The 18,192-nt window shown below is 35.0% G+C and overlaps 1 protein-coding gene across 1 annotated transcript; it reads right to left on the bottom strand.

Annotated features, from left to right (window-relative positions):
* Positions 1 to 16,181: 16,181 nt before the first annotated feature.
* Positions 16,182 to 16,592, bottom strand: LOC133290010 (14 kDa proline-rich protein DC2.15-like). The gene has a single exon (XM_061488054.1). It carries the CDS (start codon positions 16,590 to 16,592, stop codon positions 16,182 to 16,184), a length of 411 nt encoding a protein of 136 aa, XP_061344038.1.
* Between the last annotated feature and the right edge of the window lie 1,600 nt (positions 16,593 to 18,192).

Here is an 18,192-nt window from a genome sequence, read left to right as displayed (position 1 = left end):
ATGTTATGTTTTCCCTGCTGGACTAGTTAGGTCTTGCTCGATTTAAATAGAATGAGACAAAAAAAAATTCATTTTTAGCATTCTTTATTACTTTACAAATGAGTAAATAGATAGTTTAGTAATTAAAGTTATTCTCTACTTACAATTCAATTTATAAATTTATTTATGTGTATAATTCTCAATTTCAATGGCTGCTAATTTTAAACAGATATAAGTTGTGTTGGGTTTGCTCTTTTACTAAAGCCCAAATGGGTTATTAGTATAGAGCCCGATGGCTGAGTTTCTTCTCTTAACCCATATAAATAGTACCTCTAAGTCAGCAGCCTTCTTTGTAGAAGAGGTTTTCCTTCAATTGGTATCAGAGCCTTGGCTGTACATTGGTATGTGAATCTAGTTTCACTATTCATGTAATTAGTTTTGCTTCTTGAAATGTGGCACCTAGGGTTCTAGGATTATGGTATGAATCTAGCATGTGTATTTTATAATTCATTTTCATAAAAGTTTAAATTTTAATCGGTAAAAATGCTTTAATCCATGGTTAGGATCTCTCGTGTATTTCTCGATTTGTAACAAGGAGGCTAATCCCATATGATTAGGTTTCCTCCTTGCTGTTTTTGTTTATTTTTGGAATTTCTGTGTATTTTTCAAATATTTTGTAAAAGTTCAAGATCGAGAAACCGCGAGTAAGATGCGCAGTCAGAACTGTCGGAGACTTTTCGAGGTCTTCCCGATCTCGGAATGAGGCGATCTATATATGGTTGGAAAGAGGACGGAAAGACGAACGCAACGGTGGGTGGCTTACCGCCATCTGAGTTTACACGCGCCACCACGCGCCTTCACAAGATTCTGAGAGTGGCCGCCACTCTCCGGCAAAGAATGGGAGAGTGAGGGAGCGTCCGGCCACCTTTTTGGGTGATTCCGGCGGCGGTGCACTCGTCTCTACGTGGCGGTCCTTCCCCTGGAGTTTCAGCTTGATTTGACTTCGGGTGACGGCGCGGCAGACCTGACGGCTAGGGTTTCTCTTTCGCGTCCTAGGGTTTCTCGCCAAAGGATTGGGTCTTTGGGCTTTTGGGCCCATGAAACCCTAAAGGGGCTTGAGACAGATACTATGGGCTAGGCGAATTTCGAATTCCAAAGTTGTATTATTTTATTTTATTTTATTTTCTTTAAAATAGGAAGGCCATGGATTAAAGTAATTAGATTTTATTATTTAATGCTTTTATTGATTGGTATAAATTATATGATTGATAACATGCTTTATTGCGATAACATGCCATATAGAATAGGTGGTGCCATATTGTTGCATAACTTGTATGATTGCATGAGCATAATAGCTATTATGTCTTCAGCGACTAGTATGATAGTTATTATGGGATTATTTTGATTTTAAATCATCCTAAGAAATTAATTAATAATTATTATGATTTTTATTAAAAATCTAGATTAATAATTGAATTAATTAATTTTGGATAATTAACATCAAGACAAATAATCGTTATGGAAATTATTTTGATTTCAAATTATCCTCATAAATGATAATTATTATGATTGTTGCAATCTAGATTAATAATTAAATCAGCTATTTGGATGATTTAAATCTAGAAAAATAATTAGAGAAAATTTCCTAAGAGAATTCTTTTATTTTGCGAGTAATTTGTGGGTTTTCTGAAATGGTCATGGAATAACACACGCTGCATACAACATTCATGTATCATGATTGTTTGGAGCACACGCTGACGTAAAGTGACCGGATTTCAGGACCTTAATGCTTTCAAAATTATGTTAAGCTTAGTGCACGTTTATCGGTGCTCTTACTTATATAGTTTTTGAAATCAAACAAAGGATACTCTCAATTAAATAATTCTTGGAAATTAGAAAATGTTGCTTATGTTGAATGGAAGGAGATTTAAATTAAGAAATTAATTTAACCTTCAAGCGCATTATAAGGACCATTAATAAAATAATCATGTGAAGTCTCATCGAATAAGCATGATTGAATTTTATTAGATTGGACCTAAATAATTATGGGAGGAGATTTAAATTAAGAAATTAATTTAACCTCCAGGCGCATTGAGGGCCTATCAATAAAATAATCATGTGAGGCCCCAACAGATTAGCATGATTGGATTTTATTAGGCCTTAATAATTTCAAAATTTTAATAAAGTATTGTATGGCCCATCGTCGATAATACTAAGTTATTAAAGATAATTTTGAAATTAAACAATGAATTCGACAGGGCTTATGAAAATTCTCAAACAAAAATGTTGAATGAGTGAAGGTTTTAAAAATTAAATAATTTTAAAACCTGCGGGCTCCATTTGTGGGTTTATTAGTGAAATGGTTATCGCTGAAGCCCCATCGGATAAGGATAATCAGATTTCACTAGATTAAATCTTAATAATTTCAAAATTTTAGTAAAGTATTGTACGGCCCATCGTCGGCAATGCTTAGACACTAAGGATAATTTTGAAATTAAACAATGGTTAATTACATTCAACTTTGGTAAAATTGTTAACCCTCCCATCGAGGCTCTGGCAATGGCACTGAAGGCCCAAATAACAATTTTGGTTTTTACAAGTGACTTGCCCATCGTAAGCCTTGTAAAGATAAACTGAAGGATTGTTAACAATAAACAAGAGTAGTTATGAGAATCTACTTGCACTTCGTTTGTTTATTGCATTATTTGTTTGTAATTGTGTGCTTTATATGTTTTTCAGAAAATATCTTAGAAATGATTTTGAGTCGAAAACCTCTAGATGGTACCAACTATGAATAAGTGAAAAGCAAATCTTTGATATTGTTCTAAAACATGGAAGCTAAAATTTGTCCTGACAATGTGAGGGCCATAGCAACCTGCAGAGAAAGCGTTTAAGGAAACTAAGATGCATTTCTCAGATTGAGAAAGGGCAGATATGGTAGTTCGTTGCTATATTATTGTCAGTCTTTCCAAATACTTGCAAAAGCAAGTGTACATGATTAAGAGTGGAGTAAAAATGCTTCAGACTCTTAATGACATGTTTGCTGCATCTAGCAGCTCTGCTAGACAGAATGCAGTCGGTGCAGGTTTTGCTAAGAGTCTTGTTAAATCCAAAGGGAAACCCAAGGGTGGTAACAAGAACAAAATGACTTGGTTATCAGTTGTCAAACCAGTTGCTATGAAGAAGCCGCAAGACAAGTTCTTCAAGTACAAACTAAAGGGACACTGAAAGAAAAATTGCCCAGAGGTGATGAAAAGAACCAGACATGGGCATATCAAGGCCTGATCAGTGAATGAATTATTGATTCAGGAATCACTGATTATGTTTGTTACTCTTTGTAGTAGTTCAAACATGGCATACCTGTCAGCAATGGACATAGATATTTTAAGCTTGAAAATGGGAACTTGTGTCTGCATTTGCAGTAAGACAAGTTATTTATAAGACTATGGTTTTGGGTGACTGTTTATTTGTTCCAGATTTCAAGAGGAATTCAATTTTTGTTAGTTGTTTTGGTTAAAACATGGGTTGACAATGCAATTGATTCCTCAGTTACATTTCGAAGTTCATCTTCGTCTTGTTTGTTCTGGTACATTGTTTAAATAGTCTTTATTACCTATGTCCTATAACCTTTTTTAAATTTGTTATGTTGAATGGAAAGGATGATGAACAAGGATTTTCACCAAAGAAATAAAAGTTTCAAATGAAACATAACTTTGGCCTTTGTGATTGAGTCACATTATCTCAAGTAGAAAATATGTTTTAGTTAAAAGAGATACTGAAAGTTCAAGAATCTTTTAACTAACAGCTACATGTTAGTCCTATTTTGAAGGTAAAGTGGCCAAGCAATCCTACAAGGGCCAAAAAGGTTTGCGCAACTATTCAACTGGAACTGGTACATACTAATGTATGTGGACCAATTAGCGTTCAGACCAGAAGAGGTGATGAGTACTTCATTATATGAATGTTTACTCTGGATTTGGACAGATGAACCAAGTGCGCCATAAGTCTAAAGCTTTTGGAAATTCCAAGAGGTTTAGTCTGAGGCAGAAAAGCATGTAGGTGTTCAAATCAAAAACCACTTTGGTCTACTAAAGTGTTTGGCTACCTATCTGGTAATTTCAGGTCTTACCTGATTTAAGAGGGGATAGTTTTCGTAACTGTCAACTCTAAGAACGCATTAGTTGAATGAAGTTGCAGTATGCAAAAATCAAACATTTCTAGACTTGGTGAAGATCATGTTCAGTTATTCATCTTTGTCAATGTTGTTCAAGGGAGATGCCTAAGAGAAGGAAATGTACCTTCTTAACTTGGTTCCGTCAACGTTTGTTGTAAAGACACCTAAAGAATTATGGAAGGGGTGCAAGCCCAGATCTAACCATATTCGAATTTAGGGTGCTACGACACACGTCCTACAACAGCAGTCAAATGAGATGGAATCTTGTATGGAAGTGTGCATATCTTTTGGCTACCCTAAGAGAACTAGGGATGATTTCTTATTTAGTCTTAAGGACAAGATAATCTAAGTGAGCACTCACATGATTTTCTTAAAGGAGGACTAGATAAGAAATTACAAGCTCTTAAGTTAGGTTATTCTCGATGAGATTTATCTCAGATCAAGAATTTCCAGAATCTCTAGAAGCTTCATCCATTGTTCCCTTGATTGTTCAAGAGGGGATAGATATATCTCTAAGTGAACAAACAAGAGAACCATGATTAGAAATTCAACATGATAATATATAAGTGAAACTAGTAGAAATATTAGTATCACATGTAAAGGAACAATATCAAGGATAATCGGATCCTCAAGAAATTGAAGATCCATCATTTGACCCACTATTTGTTTTACCTATAAATACACAAGGTCTAGTGCAGTACATTCGTAGTAGGAGAGAACCTTGTTAACTCTCAAGTTGTCTCTTGTTGAGTGATATTGATCCTACTAGTTACGATAATACACTAGAAGATGTTGTTGATCAAGTGTTGTTCACGCTATGAACAATGAGATGAAATACTTGTATTTCAACTCCGTTCGGTCCTAGTAAATACACCAAGAGGGGTAAAACCCACAAGGTGCATGTGGACATAAAAGGCAAAGAGAGGATGGACAGAAAGGTGAAAACCTTCAAAGCTAGCTTGGAGGCATTTTTTGCCAGACGCCATGCTTGAGTCTATCCAGATTCTTAATTGCTATAAGTCTCAATTATGAGATTTCATTTTGGGAGTTGGATGTCAGGATATCTACATACAACAACCAAAAGGGTTTATAGCAAATGAGCAGGAACACACGGTATGCAAGTTGTGAAAGTCTATTTCATAGACTTAAGCAAGCATCCAGGTCTTGAAACATCATTTTTGATCAGGTTATCAAAATTTTGATTTTGAGAGAACCTTGATGAATGATGTGTATTTGTATGTAAAGGATACAACGGAAGACAATAGCTTTTCTGGTACTTTATGTAGATGATATGCTCCTTATTGGAAACAATGTGGAGGTAATATCAAGCATAAAGAGTTGGCTAAGTTAGTGTTTTGGTATGGAAGTACTGGGGAAGCCAATTATATTCTTGGTATAAAACTCTTATGAGACCGGAAGAATAAGTTGTTGGCATCACCTCAGGCTACTTACATTGACAAAACCCAAAATTCAACATGAGAATTCTAAGAGAAGAATTATAATTCTCAGATGTGAAATTCATCTTCCTAAGGAGTGACCAAAGACTTCTAAGAAGGAAGAATGCATGAGCAAGATATCTTATGCTTTGGCAAAGGTAGACTCACGCATATCATGTTGGGCGTTAAACCAAACATCTGTCACGCAGTGGGAGTAGTGAGATAGTACCATTTTGAACCTAGAGGAATACTAGATTATTGTTAAGCATGTACTCAAGTATCTTTGGAGAACGAGAGATTATATGCTGGTTGGGAGTCTTGAAAAGCTGAGTTTTCAAAAATTCAGTTATTTCAAGTGGATATTGACTCAAGAAAATCAACCTCGAGCTATGAGTTTTTCACTAAACTCAGATAGCATTAGAGGTGGATCTTGCAGACCCAGTTACTAAGAGTTTGCCTGAACTTGTGTTCGAGAGGCATGTTACTTCTTTGGGTCTTAGGAGGATCCCAGACTTGCATTAAGCAAGTGGGAGTTATTGGTTTCATTGTGCTCTTGGAGTAAGACAATGAAACAATAAAATAATTTTCTGAATTTCATAAATAAGGTTTTATTTATTTATTTTGCGCACTACTTACAAACATAAAGGTCCGGATCAAATTGTGGAGTATATGATCATATGGATACGTTCATAGAGGACATGATCATAGGTTCTCACAATTGATGAATGGATTCACAGCTGTTAAATAAAGTTGGGCACTTTATTTAGGCTGCAATATTTTATGAAATGGTTTTGTCTGAATCATTGTAAAATATTGGTGTGAGTTAACATTCACATTGAAAGGATCAAGGAGAGATTTGATTAAGGTTGTTTTTCTGTCATAAGGTATCAAATCTCTAGTTAACTATAGTTATGTAATTGCTCTTAATCCTGAGTTTATTATAAATAGGTAATCAAATAGTTTTCATTCTTTGATTTACCAACGAGTGAGGTTCGATCTATTGACGGCCAATAACTCGGTATTTTGGGAGTGAGATTATTTGATTATCGGTATTTATGAGATAAACAACATGGAATTTGTAGGATATGTCCCCTTGATATGTTTCAGTACTTGGATATTAAAGACACTGGCCAGTGCATGTAATCCATTAGAGAAACTATCATAGTCAATGGAATAAATAATTGATTGAGTTACAGAAAACTTGTCAATCCATTATAGACATTTTACAAAGGGGCGATGCATATTCATGTTATAAGTGTTGTTAATCTTGGAGTTCAAGTTCGGGCTTTTAGTGGAGTAGCACCGAATTAGATAATCATTTGTTGATTATCAGGAGCCTTGATTAATAACAGATGGTAGATCCCCAAGCTAGCTTGAGACAAGGGATGGGGTATTTTTCGGATAGATGATGACTTATGGGTTACATGATCTTGGGTTTTACGACTCAAGTTTGTATCCAAAAGAGCAAGTGGGAGATTGTTGGGTTTGCTCTTTTACTAAAGCCCAAATGGGTTATTAGTATGAGAAGAGCCCAAGGAACCTAGAGCCCAATGAGCTAGGGGTTTCTTGGAACCCATATAAATAGTACCTCTTAAGTCATCAGCCTCTAAGGTCTTCTTTGTGAGAAAGAGGCAAGCTCATAATCTAATCAGTGCCCACACACTTCCCCTTCCTCCTCGAGAGATAGTTTGGAAGATCTGCCACAGTCCAGCTTCAAGGAGGTTGTTCGTGCTGCGGCACTGAGGTGAGCTGTTCGTGAAGAGGAATCCTACAAGGGAAGATTCTACACGAGACCTGCGCACCGAGAGGTAATTGTGAAACAAGGATGATTCGGTAAGCATACCAATGTACTAGGTCCTAAACCGCTTCCGCATAAATCTAAGATTTCCTTCAAGTTGAAGCGAAATTCTGTTTCCCAGTTGAAACCGAAAAAAAAATGTTTTCCTAGCATTTGTAAGACAAGAAAATAATGATTATTTTCAATTAATATTTACTTTTCTAAATTTATTGTTAGATTCTTTTCATGAATATTAGGTACGATTTTGAGCAATAATTAAACAAATGAGTATCAATCGGAAATATTACCATAGATAATTTTATTTAATTTATTGATAGATTTTCTGCTATTTAACTATGGTATCATTTGTTACATTTTTTTTCTTCACATTTAATGTCTTAGAATTAGTAAACAAATTTTCATCTATATATATGAAAATATTATTTCTTTTAATTACCTGGTATTTTTTATATGAATTTCTTAGTAAACTGTTTTTGTACCTTTTTTTTATAAAGCTAATCTACAATAATATGTTATTGCACATAACATATTATAGAATTTTCGACCATATGTTTTCTATCAAATGGTATACCAAAATAATTATAAATAATGATAGAAATGTTGCATTAGAATTCGTCTTAGTACTCCTAAGAAAGAAGTGAAAATTTAATAAATAGCTATTTATTTGAATAAAATTCTGAGATGGTGAAACAAATTAGGATTTTATACACAACACCTTATCATGATGTTCATTTGAAAAAATATTGTTTGTTTTGAATTAAAATTTTGTTTCAATGATATTGACTTCAAAATTGTTTTGTTATGTGATTACTACTATTTTTATTTCAAGAAAAACACTCATACTGATTCAATCCCTGTCTTACGTGCTTTATGGCCCTTAAGCTCTTGACTCCATCCATTTCATATCTAATTTGCAAAGCAATTTACTCTCTTGTATATAGGGGTGTAAATGAGTTGAGCTAAGTCAAACTTTAACTTAAACAAGTCAAACGTATAAAAAATATAATATTTTGAGCATAGCTTGGTATGACCAAAATTCTAAGTTTGACTTGACTGGTTTATAAAAAAATTAAAGGCTTGGCTTGAACATGATTTGGCTAAGTTATAATTACAAAATGTATTTTTTCCAAACTCACGTATATTCAAATATTGAGATTATAAATGTATCAAACTCTGTATTCCTTCATCAGAGAAAAAACAATCACAGAACTCATTCAGTCCACATATATTTTAAGATTAAATAATGAGTTTCGCAATTTTTTCTTAAACATTGATTCAGCTTATGATGACTTAATACACCAAGAGAATGTGAGATAGACGCCACTTGCAATCCAGAAAAGAAATAAAATAAAAAACCTATGATGAGTGACAACTTCATTATTAATAGAATAAGTTGTCCAAACTCGTAAACTTATTATATTACAATCTTTAAAGAAGAATAGAGAAAGAGTGTCTGAGTTTGGCCAGTTGCTTGTGGATTTAAAGACAATAGTAAAAAAAAATAGAATTACAAAAATAGAGTTAAAGATTTAGTGAAATAAAAATATATTATTTATTATAATAATATTTTAGGTCAGCTCACGGGCTTTCAAGTCAAGCCTCATTAAATTAGGTTTAAGCTTGTTTGTTAAACAAACTTTTTTTAAGCTTGAGCCCATTCTATTTATTAAATAAGACAGGCCAAACCAAGCTTAAAACAAGTCATACCTTGAGCCTTTGACAAGCTGCTCGGCTTATTTACACCTCTATCAATAGATACCATTTCACCTCCCGTCATTTCCATTTCTATTAATTATCATTCGAGATACAAACTTACCAAGTATAAGATTTAATTCTATGTTCATGGACCGGCAATATCGATCCAATTTTCTGGCCAGCGATTAAAGGCCTAATTTATGGGCTAAAAATATGCACCCCTAAAGTGGGACGATTTCTCCCTTGCTATACCTGATCCCGATCTCCTATGTACACTTGCCTTACACACAAGGAAAAACGGTTAGACTCAAGTATGATACACACTAAAGGGTCTCCAACCCAATTAAATACTCGTATTATTCATTGTTGTTAAAATCTTGATTTATCATTACAATTTTATGTTTTTATGATTTTTTTTTTCCATCAAAACGATTTTGCTAATATTTCAAACGCTTTTACGATTTTTTTACATTACGATTTTATGTTTTACAATTTTTTAATTTTCATCTGATTTTACTTAAGATCTTGATTTTAACAACATTGATATTATTCATTTAGGAGGCATTTTTTATACAATCATTCTTCATTATTATTCTACCAGATTACAGCCATTCCGGAGCCATCGTGCTCTCACATCTCCCCATGATTCTCGCAGTTCGTTTGAGACAATACCCAGTGACTCCATTATTATGCTTTAGTTCATACCTCTATCTTACTAAATCACTATTATATTGGCATGCTACCCACACAGAGAGAAACATATCTACCCCTAACTCCCAAACAATTCAATTTTTTTGATTTTTTTTTTCAGGTTTCACATAGGTTTAAATTAGAATTATGTTTAAATTAGAATTTCCATAGTTTTATCGATATTAATTTCCATATAATTTGTTTTGATAAAAAAAAACCTACTAACTATAATACTCAAACTGGAAAGCGTAACCTAATAAGAAAAGAGAAAAATGTTCGACCTATTACACTTGAAATTACTCATACCAGATTCATAATACTCAATGACCAAACAAGAAAGGACACAAGGGATTAATGTCTTAAATCTTACAAAAACCCATTTTAAAAAAATTCATAATAATTCGAATGGGCTCACACTCAGCCCATAAACAAGACTAAAAATGTGAAAAAAGAAATAAAAAAATAGAGTCGAAAATCTAAAGTGCCAAGTCATGAAGGTTGGGCTTTCAAATTTCACAAACCCATAGAACGAGAAAAGGCAGGGCCATTGTGAGCTTGCAATGTGTTCCGGTTTGTAATTGTTACAACTTACAACACTGTGTTACATGGGTCGTTAAAATGGAATGCAGTTCTAGCTGCCCTTAGGATTTACAAGAAAATGGTGAGATTTGGATTTCCAGCTAAACAATCACCCTCCGCCATCAATGCCTTTCCCCCTGTTGTCCAAGTTTAGCTTCAAGGAATCAAGTATGGGCTGGGTTTATTTGAGTTTGGGCTCTGCTCAATGTTTTTTGGGTACACATATATGTTAAGCAAGTGACTTCTTTACTAAGGATGGAGGGTGAAAGGTGTTTTCAAATTTTTCAAAAAACTTTTTACAAGTATATCTTTAAAATTGATGTGCCTAGACAAAATTGAATTTATCAATTCAAACAACACATCAACACAATTAGATTGACTGTTCTCAAATAATTAATACATATTTGTTCGTATTTTACATTCTCTCATCCACAAGATTAAGAGTATAAAAAAAGGACACTGTTATAGAGAAGAGAAAACATAAAAAACTAATAAATATACAAAAAAAAACATAATTATTTCATTTAAAATAACACAAAATTTATCCTTTAAAATGATAAATATTTCCCCCTAAAAAATATAGGAAAAAGTATTTCTCCAGTTACTAGAGATAACTTTATCTCCAGTAAGTCCAAAATGACATCGTTTTTTGGTTATAAGATTAAAAAACTATAATAAAAAATACTAATACAACTCTGCAATAAATTAAAATTACAAAAATAACTTAATTTTCGCCATAAAACGACGTCGTTTTGGGCTCACCGGAGATAATTTATCTCCATTGACTGGAAAAATCCTTTACCCAAAAAATATATTATGAATATTATAAGCACCAGATCTGAAAATATTGTGAGAGAGAAAGAGAAAAGTAAGCGAGACTAAGGAGGGCGAGAGAGAATTGTCCAAACTTTCTTCATTTTCATTCCCGCCCCTCTTGGGCTATTAATACCTCCTTTGTTTACAATGTATTTTATTTCCCACTATTCTCTTATTACAACCTATGATGCACGGACACGGGACATGGGACACGACATGACACGCCGACACGTTAATTCTAAAAAATGTCATATTTGGACACGTTGGGAAACGTTTTGATATTAAATAAAATTTTTAATATATATAATATGATTTATATTTAATACATATAAGAATCCATAATAAGTCATATAACCAATTAAATATTTAAATTTCATAATATAAATATAAATAATTTTTCGTAGTTTGTTAATTTTTAATGTCAAATTTTATAACAGAAAAAAATTAATTTATAAATTATATCTTTTATATTTAGTTAACAAAATAAAATTAAGATTTAAAAAAATTAAAAAAAAAAAAAACGTGTCCGAGCGTGTCCCCAAATGTTAACCGCGTGTCCCCAAATAATGACCGCGTGTCGGAACGTGTCGGAGAGTTGACCGCGTGTCCCCAAATGTTGACCGCGTGTCCGAGCGTGTCCGACACGTAAATTTCAAAAAAATTCACATGTCCGTGTAACAGAGATTACAACAACCAGAAGTAATAAAGCTGATTAAAGTAAACTTAAATTGACTATTGAAAATAGTCTGCTAAGTAAGTGGGCCTCCTTCTAATACGTTTGGGCTTATCCTCAGCTAGCCCAACGTCATGTAAATTCTGTAGGTAATAGACGTATGTAAATCCTGCATTTCTCTGGCAAGTAGAATAGTTGACTCACATGACATGATTATTCTGTTGCATTGCACTGATTTTGGAACTTATATTATATTCTTGCTTTTGAACTTATATTGCACATGTAAGTGAGCTTGGGGTGGAGAAATCCTTGAGGACCCATTGCCTTACTGAGATTTCTGTTTAGAGATCTCACCCCACGTTTGGGGCACATATTTCAGGTTCAGGTAACTCAGGGGTTGAGACCTCGGGCGGCAGGAGGCCGGAGCTGAGTTAGATATCTATTGTTATAATATGTGTTGGATGCTAACATGCTATTTATTTGTTATTATGTTGTTTGATTTAAGACTCTGTTGGGCTTTGTTGCCTTATTTGGTGAGCATGGGAGTTGCCCTTGCCACATTGTGTTGACTTTGCTGATTTAGTATTGAGTTGTATAATTGTATCAAGATTATGGTATGGACTAGGTGTTGTAGCTCCGTGACTTAGAAACTCACAGTTATATATATATTGAGGTTATTCAGTGTACTTAGCTTTATTGCAATTACATACAGGCAATGTTTTATGAAAAAGATTAAGTAATCAACTTGGTAATATTAATGATGTCATAATTGAAAAGAAAAAGTTATTCCACAATTTTAATTAAGCGTAGCTTAATACGATGACATGATAACAAACCGGGTATACACAGGGTGTTACAGATGGCATACATTTCCCTGAGGTAGGTAGACTTAGACTGCATGAGCTTGGAAAGCTTACGACTGAAAAACGCAATAGGATGAGCCTCTTGTAACAACATTTCTCCTACACCAACTCCATATGCGTCCGTTTCCAGTACAAACGGTAGTGTGAAATTTGGTAAAGCTAGGACTGGGGCATTAGTAACTAATTGCTATAGTGATTTAAAAGCTTGAGTAGCCCCAATAGACCAGACAAAGGCATCCTTAGATAATAGATCTGTCAGTGGTGCTGGCACCATTGCATATCCCTTAATGAAACGACGATAGTATCCTGATAACCCCAAGAAGGCTCTTAATTGAGTGACAGTTTGAGGAATGGGACAATTATTGATAGCTTATACTTTAGATGGATCGGGTGACACACCTGCAGCTGAAATAATATGACCTAAAGATGTAATCTCTTGCACAGTAAATGCACATTTTGTTAGTTTAGCAAAGAATTGGTGTCGTCTGAGGATTTGGAGAACTTGGAATAAATGGTTCTCATGCTCCTGGAGGGAGGGACTATAAACGAGAATGTCGTCAAAGAAAATGACAACAAATCATCTTAAAAGGCCCGTGAACACATGATTCATTGTGGCCTGGAATGTAGATGGTGCGTTTGATAGCCAAAAGGGCATGGCCAGAAACTCAAAATGGCCACTAAGCGTTCTAAAAGCAGTCTTGTGGACATCATCTGGAGCCATTTTAATCTGGTGATAGCCCGATACGGGATCCAATTTGGAAAATATCTGAGCTCCTTGTAATTCATCTAATAGCTCATCCACTGTGGGAATAAGAAATTTTTCAGTCACAGTGATATCATTGAGCGCTCAATAATCAACACAAAAATGCCAAGTGCCATTTTTCTTGCGAACTAATAGAACTAGGGAACTAAAAGGTGATTGGCTAGGTTGAATCAGTCCACTTTCTAACATTTCACTGACCATTTTCTCAATTTTCATTTTCTAGAAATGAGGATATCTGTAGGTCTAACTTGGATTGGTTTGGATGCAAGGGTAAGGTTAATATGATGATTAGATGGTCTGTCAGGTGGTAGGGATTTAGGAGTATGAAATACATCTTGAAATTGGTCTAAAATGGTTTGAATTGATGATGGAATTTGGGTTGTTGGTGGTGTACTATGTGGTTTGGTAACTGAGCTGGTAAGACACATAAAACAGGAGTAAACCGAGTCATGAGTCATTAGTTTGTGTAGTTGGGCGTTGGTGATAGGAGCTGGAGTTATTGAATTGTCCCCCTTAAGAAGCACTTTGTATCCATTATGATTGAATGACATAGTCATTTGGGAATAGTCTGTCACAATAGGGCCCAACGTAGCTAACCAATGGACCCCTAAAACCACATCAGCTCCATTGAGATCTAGAATAAACAACTCAACCATAAAGGAATTGGACTGTAAATTCAAGGGCACCTGATTACAGGAGGCAGTACATTGCAGCGTGTCACCATTGCCTGCATGGACTTGAAAGGGAGCGATATGCTGCATTGTCAAATTCAAGAATGTGGCCATACGCTCAGTGATAAAATTGTGGGTACTACCCCCATCTACCAAGATCTGGCCTGCTTTGCCTTTAATTGTCCCTCCTATGAGACGAAAGGATCTGGAATTGTGGTGACCAAATAGGGCATTAAAACTGATTTTTGGAGAGATGCTATCATTAATGGGTTCATCAACCAAAGGTCATGTATCTGGTCCTGGATCCTCATCGGTTCCCTCTAAATACAATAAGGTTGCACGCCCTTTACACTTGTGACCAAACGAATAAGGCTCATCACAATTATAACATAAATTCTTCTCTCGTTTTAGTTGCATTTCAGTAGGGGAAAGTCGTTTAATGGGTATAGCTGGGATCAGGTTGGAGGTGGAAGTGGCAGATTTGGCAGTATTGGAGGTAATGTCGTTAGAATTATGGGTAAAAAGTGGTTTGGGTGAAGTGGTCCATAAACGAGATGGTTTAGTGTCATTCCATTGGTCTTCATAAACTCGAGCTAATGAGTATGCTTCATGATAATCTTGGGGTCGTTGGGTGAGAACAAGGCGTCTGATATGGGGTTTGAGACCTGATATAAAAATGCTACGAATCAGAGTATCAGAAAGACCTGATACTCTACTGACCAGCTTCTCAAAACATGATTGACATTCTAAGAGCGACCCAGTCTGTTGAATTTTGGCGAGGGCTCCTGCAGGATCCTCGAATTTTGAAGGCCCAAAACGGCATTGTAATGCCGTACAAAAAGTTTGCCAATCTGTCATGAGACCATTTTGATCAGCCCTATAGAACCAACTGTCTGCAGGATCGTTCAAATGAAATGCTGCTAAGTTTAATCGATCCGGAACAGGAACTTAGTAAAATGCAAAATAATGTTCAACAACTATTATCCAAGTGGTTGGATCGCCAGATGCAAATTTGGGGACTTGACGGAATCTGTGAGCATCAGATCCAGAAGTAGACCCAGTGAAAGGGCCAGATCCCAAAATTCCTCTGCCATTTGGGGAAGATTGCTGAATCTCAATCAAATGAGCAAGATCCTGATGAAGACGATTTTGAGAATCTTGCATCTGGATTTGCAATTCTCGAAATTGAGAGCTAGATTCCTTAAGTGCAATGTATTGTTGTTCCTGCACTAATTCAGCAGCACAGAATTGCTGTTCTAAGGTATCTAAACGTTGTTGAAGATCTCTCATACCTGTGTTCTCCGCCATAGAAAGGGATGAGACAGAATGAAAACACCAATTGTAAGCACAAGATCTGAAAATACTGTAAGAGAGAAAAAGAAGAGTAAGAGAGAGTAAGGAGGGTGAGAGAGAATTGTCCAAACTTTCTTCATTTTCATTCCCGCCCCTCTTGGGCCATTAATACCTCCTTTGTTTACAATGTATTTTCTTTCCCACTATTTTCTTATTACAACAACCAGAAGTAATAAAGCTGATTAAAGTAAACTTAAATTGACTATTGAAAATAGTTTGCTAAGTAAGTGAGCCTCCTTCTAATACGTTTGGGCTTATCTCCAGTTAGCCCAACGTCATGGGATGCAACAAATATCGGCGTTTTTGCAGACTATTTCCTAGCTTTTTCATTTTTTTGATATAAATACAATTAGTTGCGATTCCTTATTTTTTGTTGCCATCCCATTTCAATACTTACAGTGCAATATCCATAATTAACTCTCAAACTCCACATAATTTTTATACACTATTTTAATTTTTTTTCTCCCTTATATATATATATATAATTAATAACGACTTCATAAAATTATTTTTCATTGCCAAACCGTTTCATTCCTTATACTGCAACTAGAAATTAGAGTTACAAAATACACCTGAATTCTCAGTAATTGAATGAATTACTTAGCACGGAGCAAACAATACTGATCATAACATAAAGGGCACAACAAAATAAACAAACGCATTTAAGCAGTGAGCTAAGAATGACGCTTAATTAGGCACACTGGAAGTCAGAGGGTGGAGTCTTCTCACATGCATTAAGGAGCAAGCTCAATGAAATTGGTATGTTAAGGTTAATGCCAAGAATGTTAGCTTTGATGGCTGTGCAGAGGCAAACCGCAACCTCAAGATCAAGTAATCCTTCTAGCACTGAGCAACATGGATGGTCTGGTGGTGACCCCACCACTGCACCAATTGGTCCATTAAGCAAATTGGTACATACCCCGAACTTTAGTGCATCTCTAGGACAACCCTTGGTAGCAGGACTCGGATTTGGAAAAGGGAATGGGTTTGGGTTTGGGTTAGGCTTGGGCTGTGGACAAAAGTAGCACCCACTTGCCATGACAAAGAAAAGCAAATTGATGGCTAAAAAGAGAGCAAGATTTGAAGACCCAGAAGAAGCCATTATTTCACTGTAAAATTGGCCAAAGAAAATTAGCAATGAAATGCTGTAATATTTGTGGGAAGGAGGAGTGATTAGGGACGTGGTTATAAATAGTGTTAAAAGATAAGTGTGTTTTTTGCCCGAGATTAAAGAATGTATGTCACAAGTTTTTATGTTTGAGGAACCAGCCAATAGGAAATATTTCATTATTAATTATTCAAAAGCCATGCTTGTTTATCTTTTTTCGCTTTATAGATATATTATTATATCGACAAATTGGCATGTGATTGTAGCACTCCCGTGAACTTCACCCACGATGCGTGCGCTGGAAACGGCCCGTGATTTGATTCTCAGTGGTAGGGCTTGCCTGGATCTTCTTTTTTTAATATAGAGAAGTACATAATATGGACAATTTATGCAATGTCCAACAACGGCACTTGTAAGACCAATAGATTGATTTGGGCTTTCCATTACCAAATGATGAAACTATTTTAATATGATTCCCCATTGGGGTACTTGATCACCACAACCCAATGAAGAATTGCTCTTCGTACTATAATATTATATAGCCCACTACCATTTTATTAAAAGGTCTTACCCAGTTACCTGTTAGGACAAACGTTAATATTACCGAGATTAATTAGTGCACTCATGTAGAATTTTAAGGATGTATTGTTACAATTTTGTATGCTTAGATGAATTGACATTGTATAACAAATGAAATATTTATATATGCTTGTTAAAATTTTAAAAAGGAAACAAAAACAAGCTGTGATTAGCTGTGGATATTTTCTTTTGTTTAGAAGATAATTACATATTAAGACACTACTTGTAATTAATAATTTTCAGGTTCGCAAGAAAAAAATTAGTAATTTCTGAGTCATATATTTCAAAAGCTCGCGTTTAATATATGATTACTTAAGTTGGCTAACTTGTGGTGTTCATTTATACATACTAATGGTAATTAGACCCATAAACTTTTTCTTTTTAATTGGCATTGCAAGTATCCTGTAGAATTGATTCAAACTACCCCACCGTGCAAAACAAACTACTAATTATTATATTGAATAAGTACTTGGAAATAGGAGTGCTCATGTTCTGAAATAGTAGTTTGAGTCCTTTATACCGTTCTTTTTTCCCTCTCCTTATAGGACAAACTGTCCGTATCACATAATATCTCCTCTTCTCTCAAGATAATCATCTTTCATTACCTGCAACATGATTCTCCACATAACTGGCACTACACTCACTCACCAGCCAAAATCGTTTGGTGACAACTCCCCATTCTAGAAAATTTGACAACCATTTATATGCATCACGTTCCTATCCCAAGTTAAGAAGCTTTAGCCATTTGCACTCTCACCCTTTTGCTTAGACCACTCTGAACTATGACGGACCCATGCCAAAAGTATTTGTGAAAAGGGGTGCCAAAGAAGTCAAATATAAAATGATTAATGTAGACATCACTTAACAGCTTATTTTGTTGCGTTAAATTTATTGCATTACATAGTATCACAACTTGTGATCAAATAGTCATGAATTTGATTTTCGCAGCCCCACTCTTCTAATAAATATTTAACTGTGAAATTTTTTAACAACGGTAGGTGTGCCCGTGTGTTAA

This window comes from Gastrolobium bilobum, unplaced genomic scaffold (genome assembly GCF_033153095.1).
Source record: "Gastrolobium bilobum isolate Gb01-03AN ecotype WA unplaced genomic scaffold, APGP_CSIRO_Gbil_v1 utg157769, whole genome shotgun sequence".
Taxonomy (NCBI): Eukaryota; Viridiplantae; Streptophyta; class Magnoliopsida; order Fabales; family Fabaceae; genus Gastrolobium; species Gastrolobium bilobum.
The sequence above is the reverse complement of the archived record's forward strand: the minus strand, read 5'-3'. Positions and strand labels throughout refer to the sequence as shown.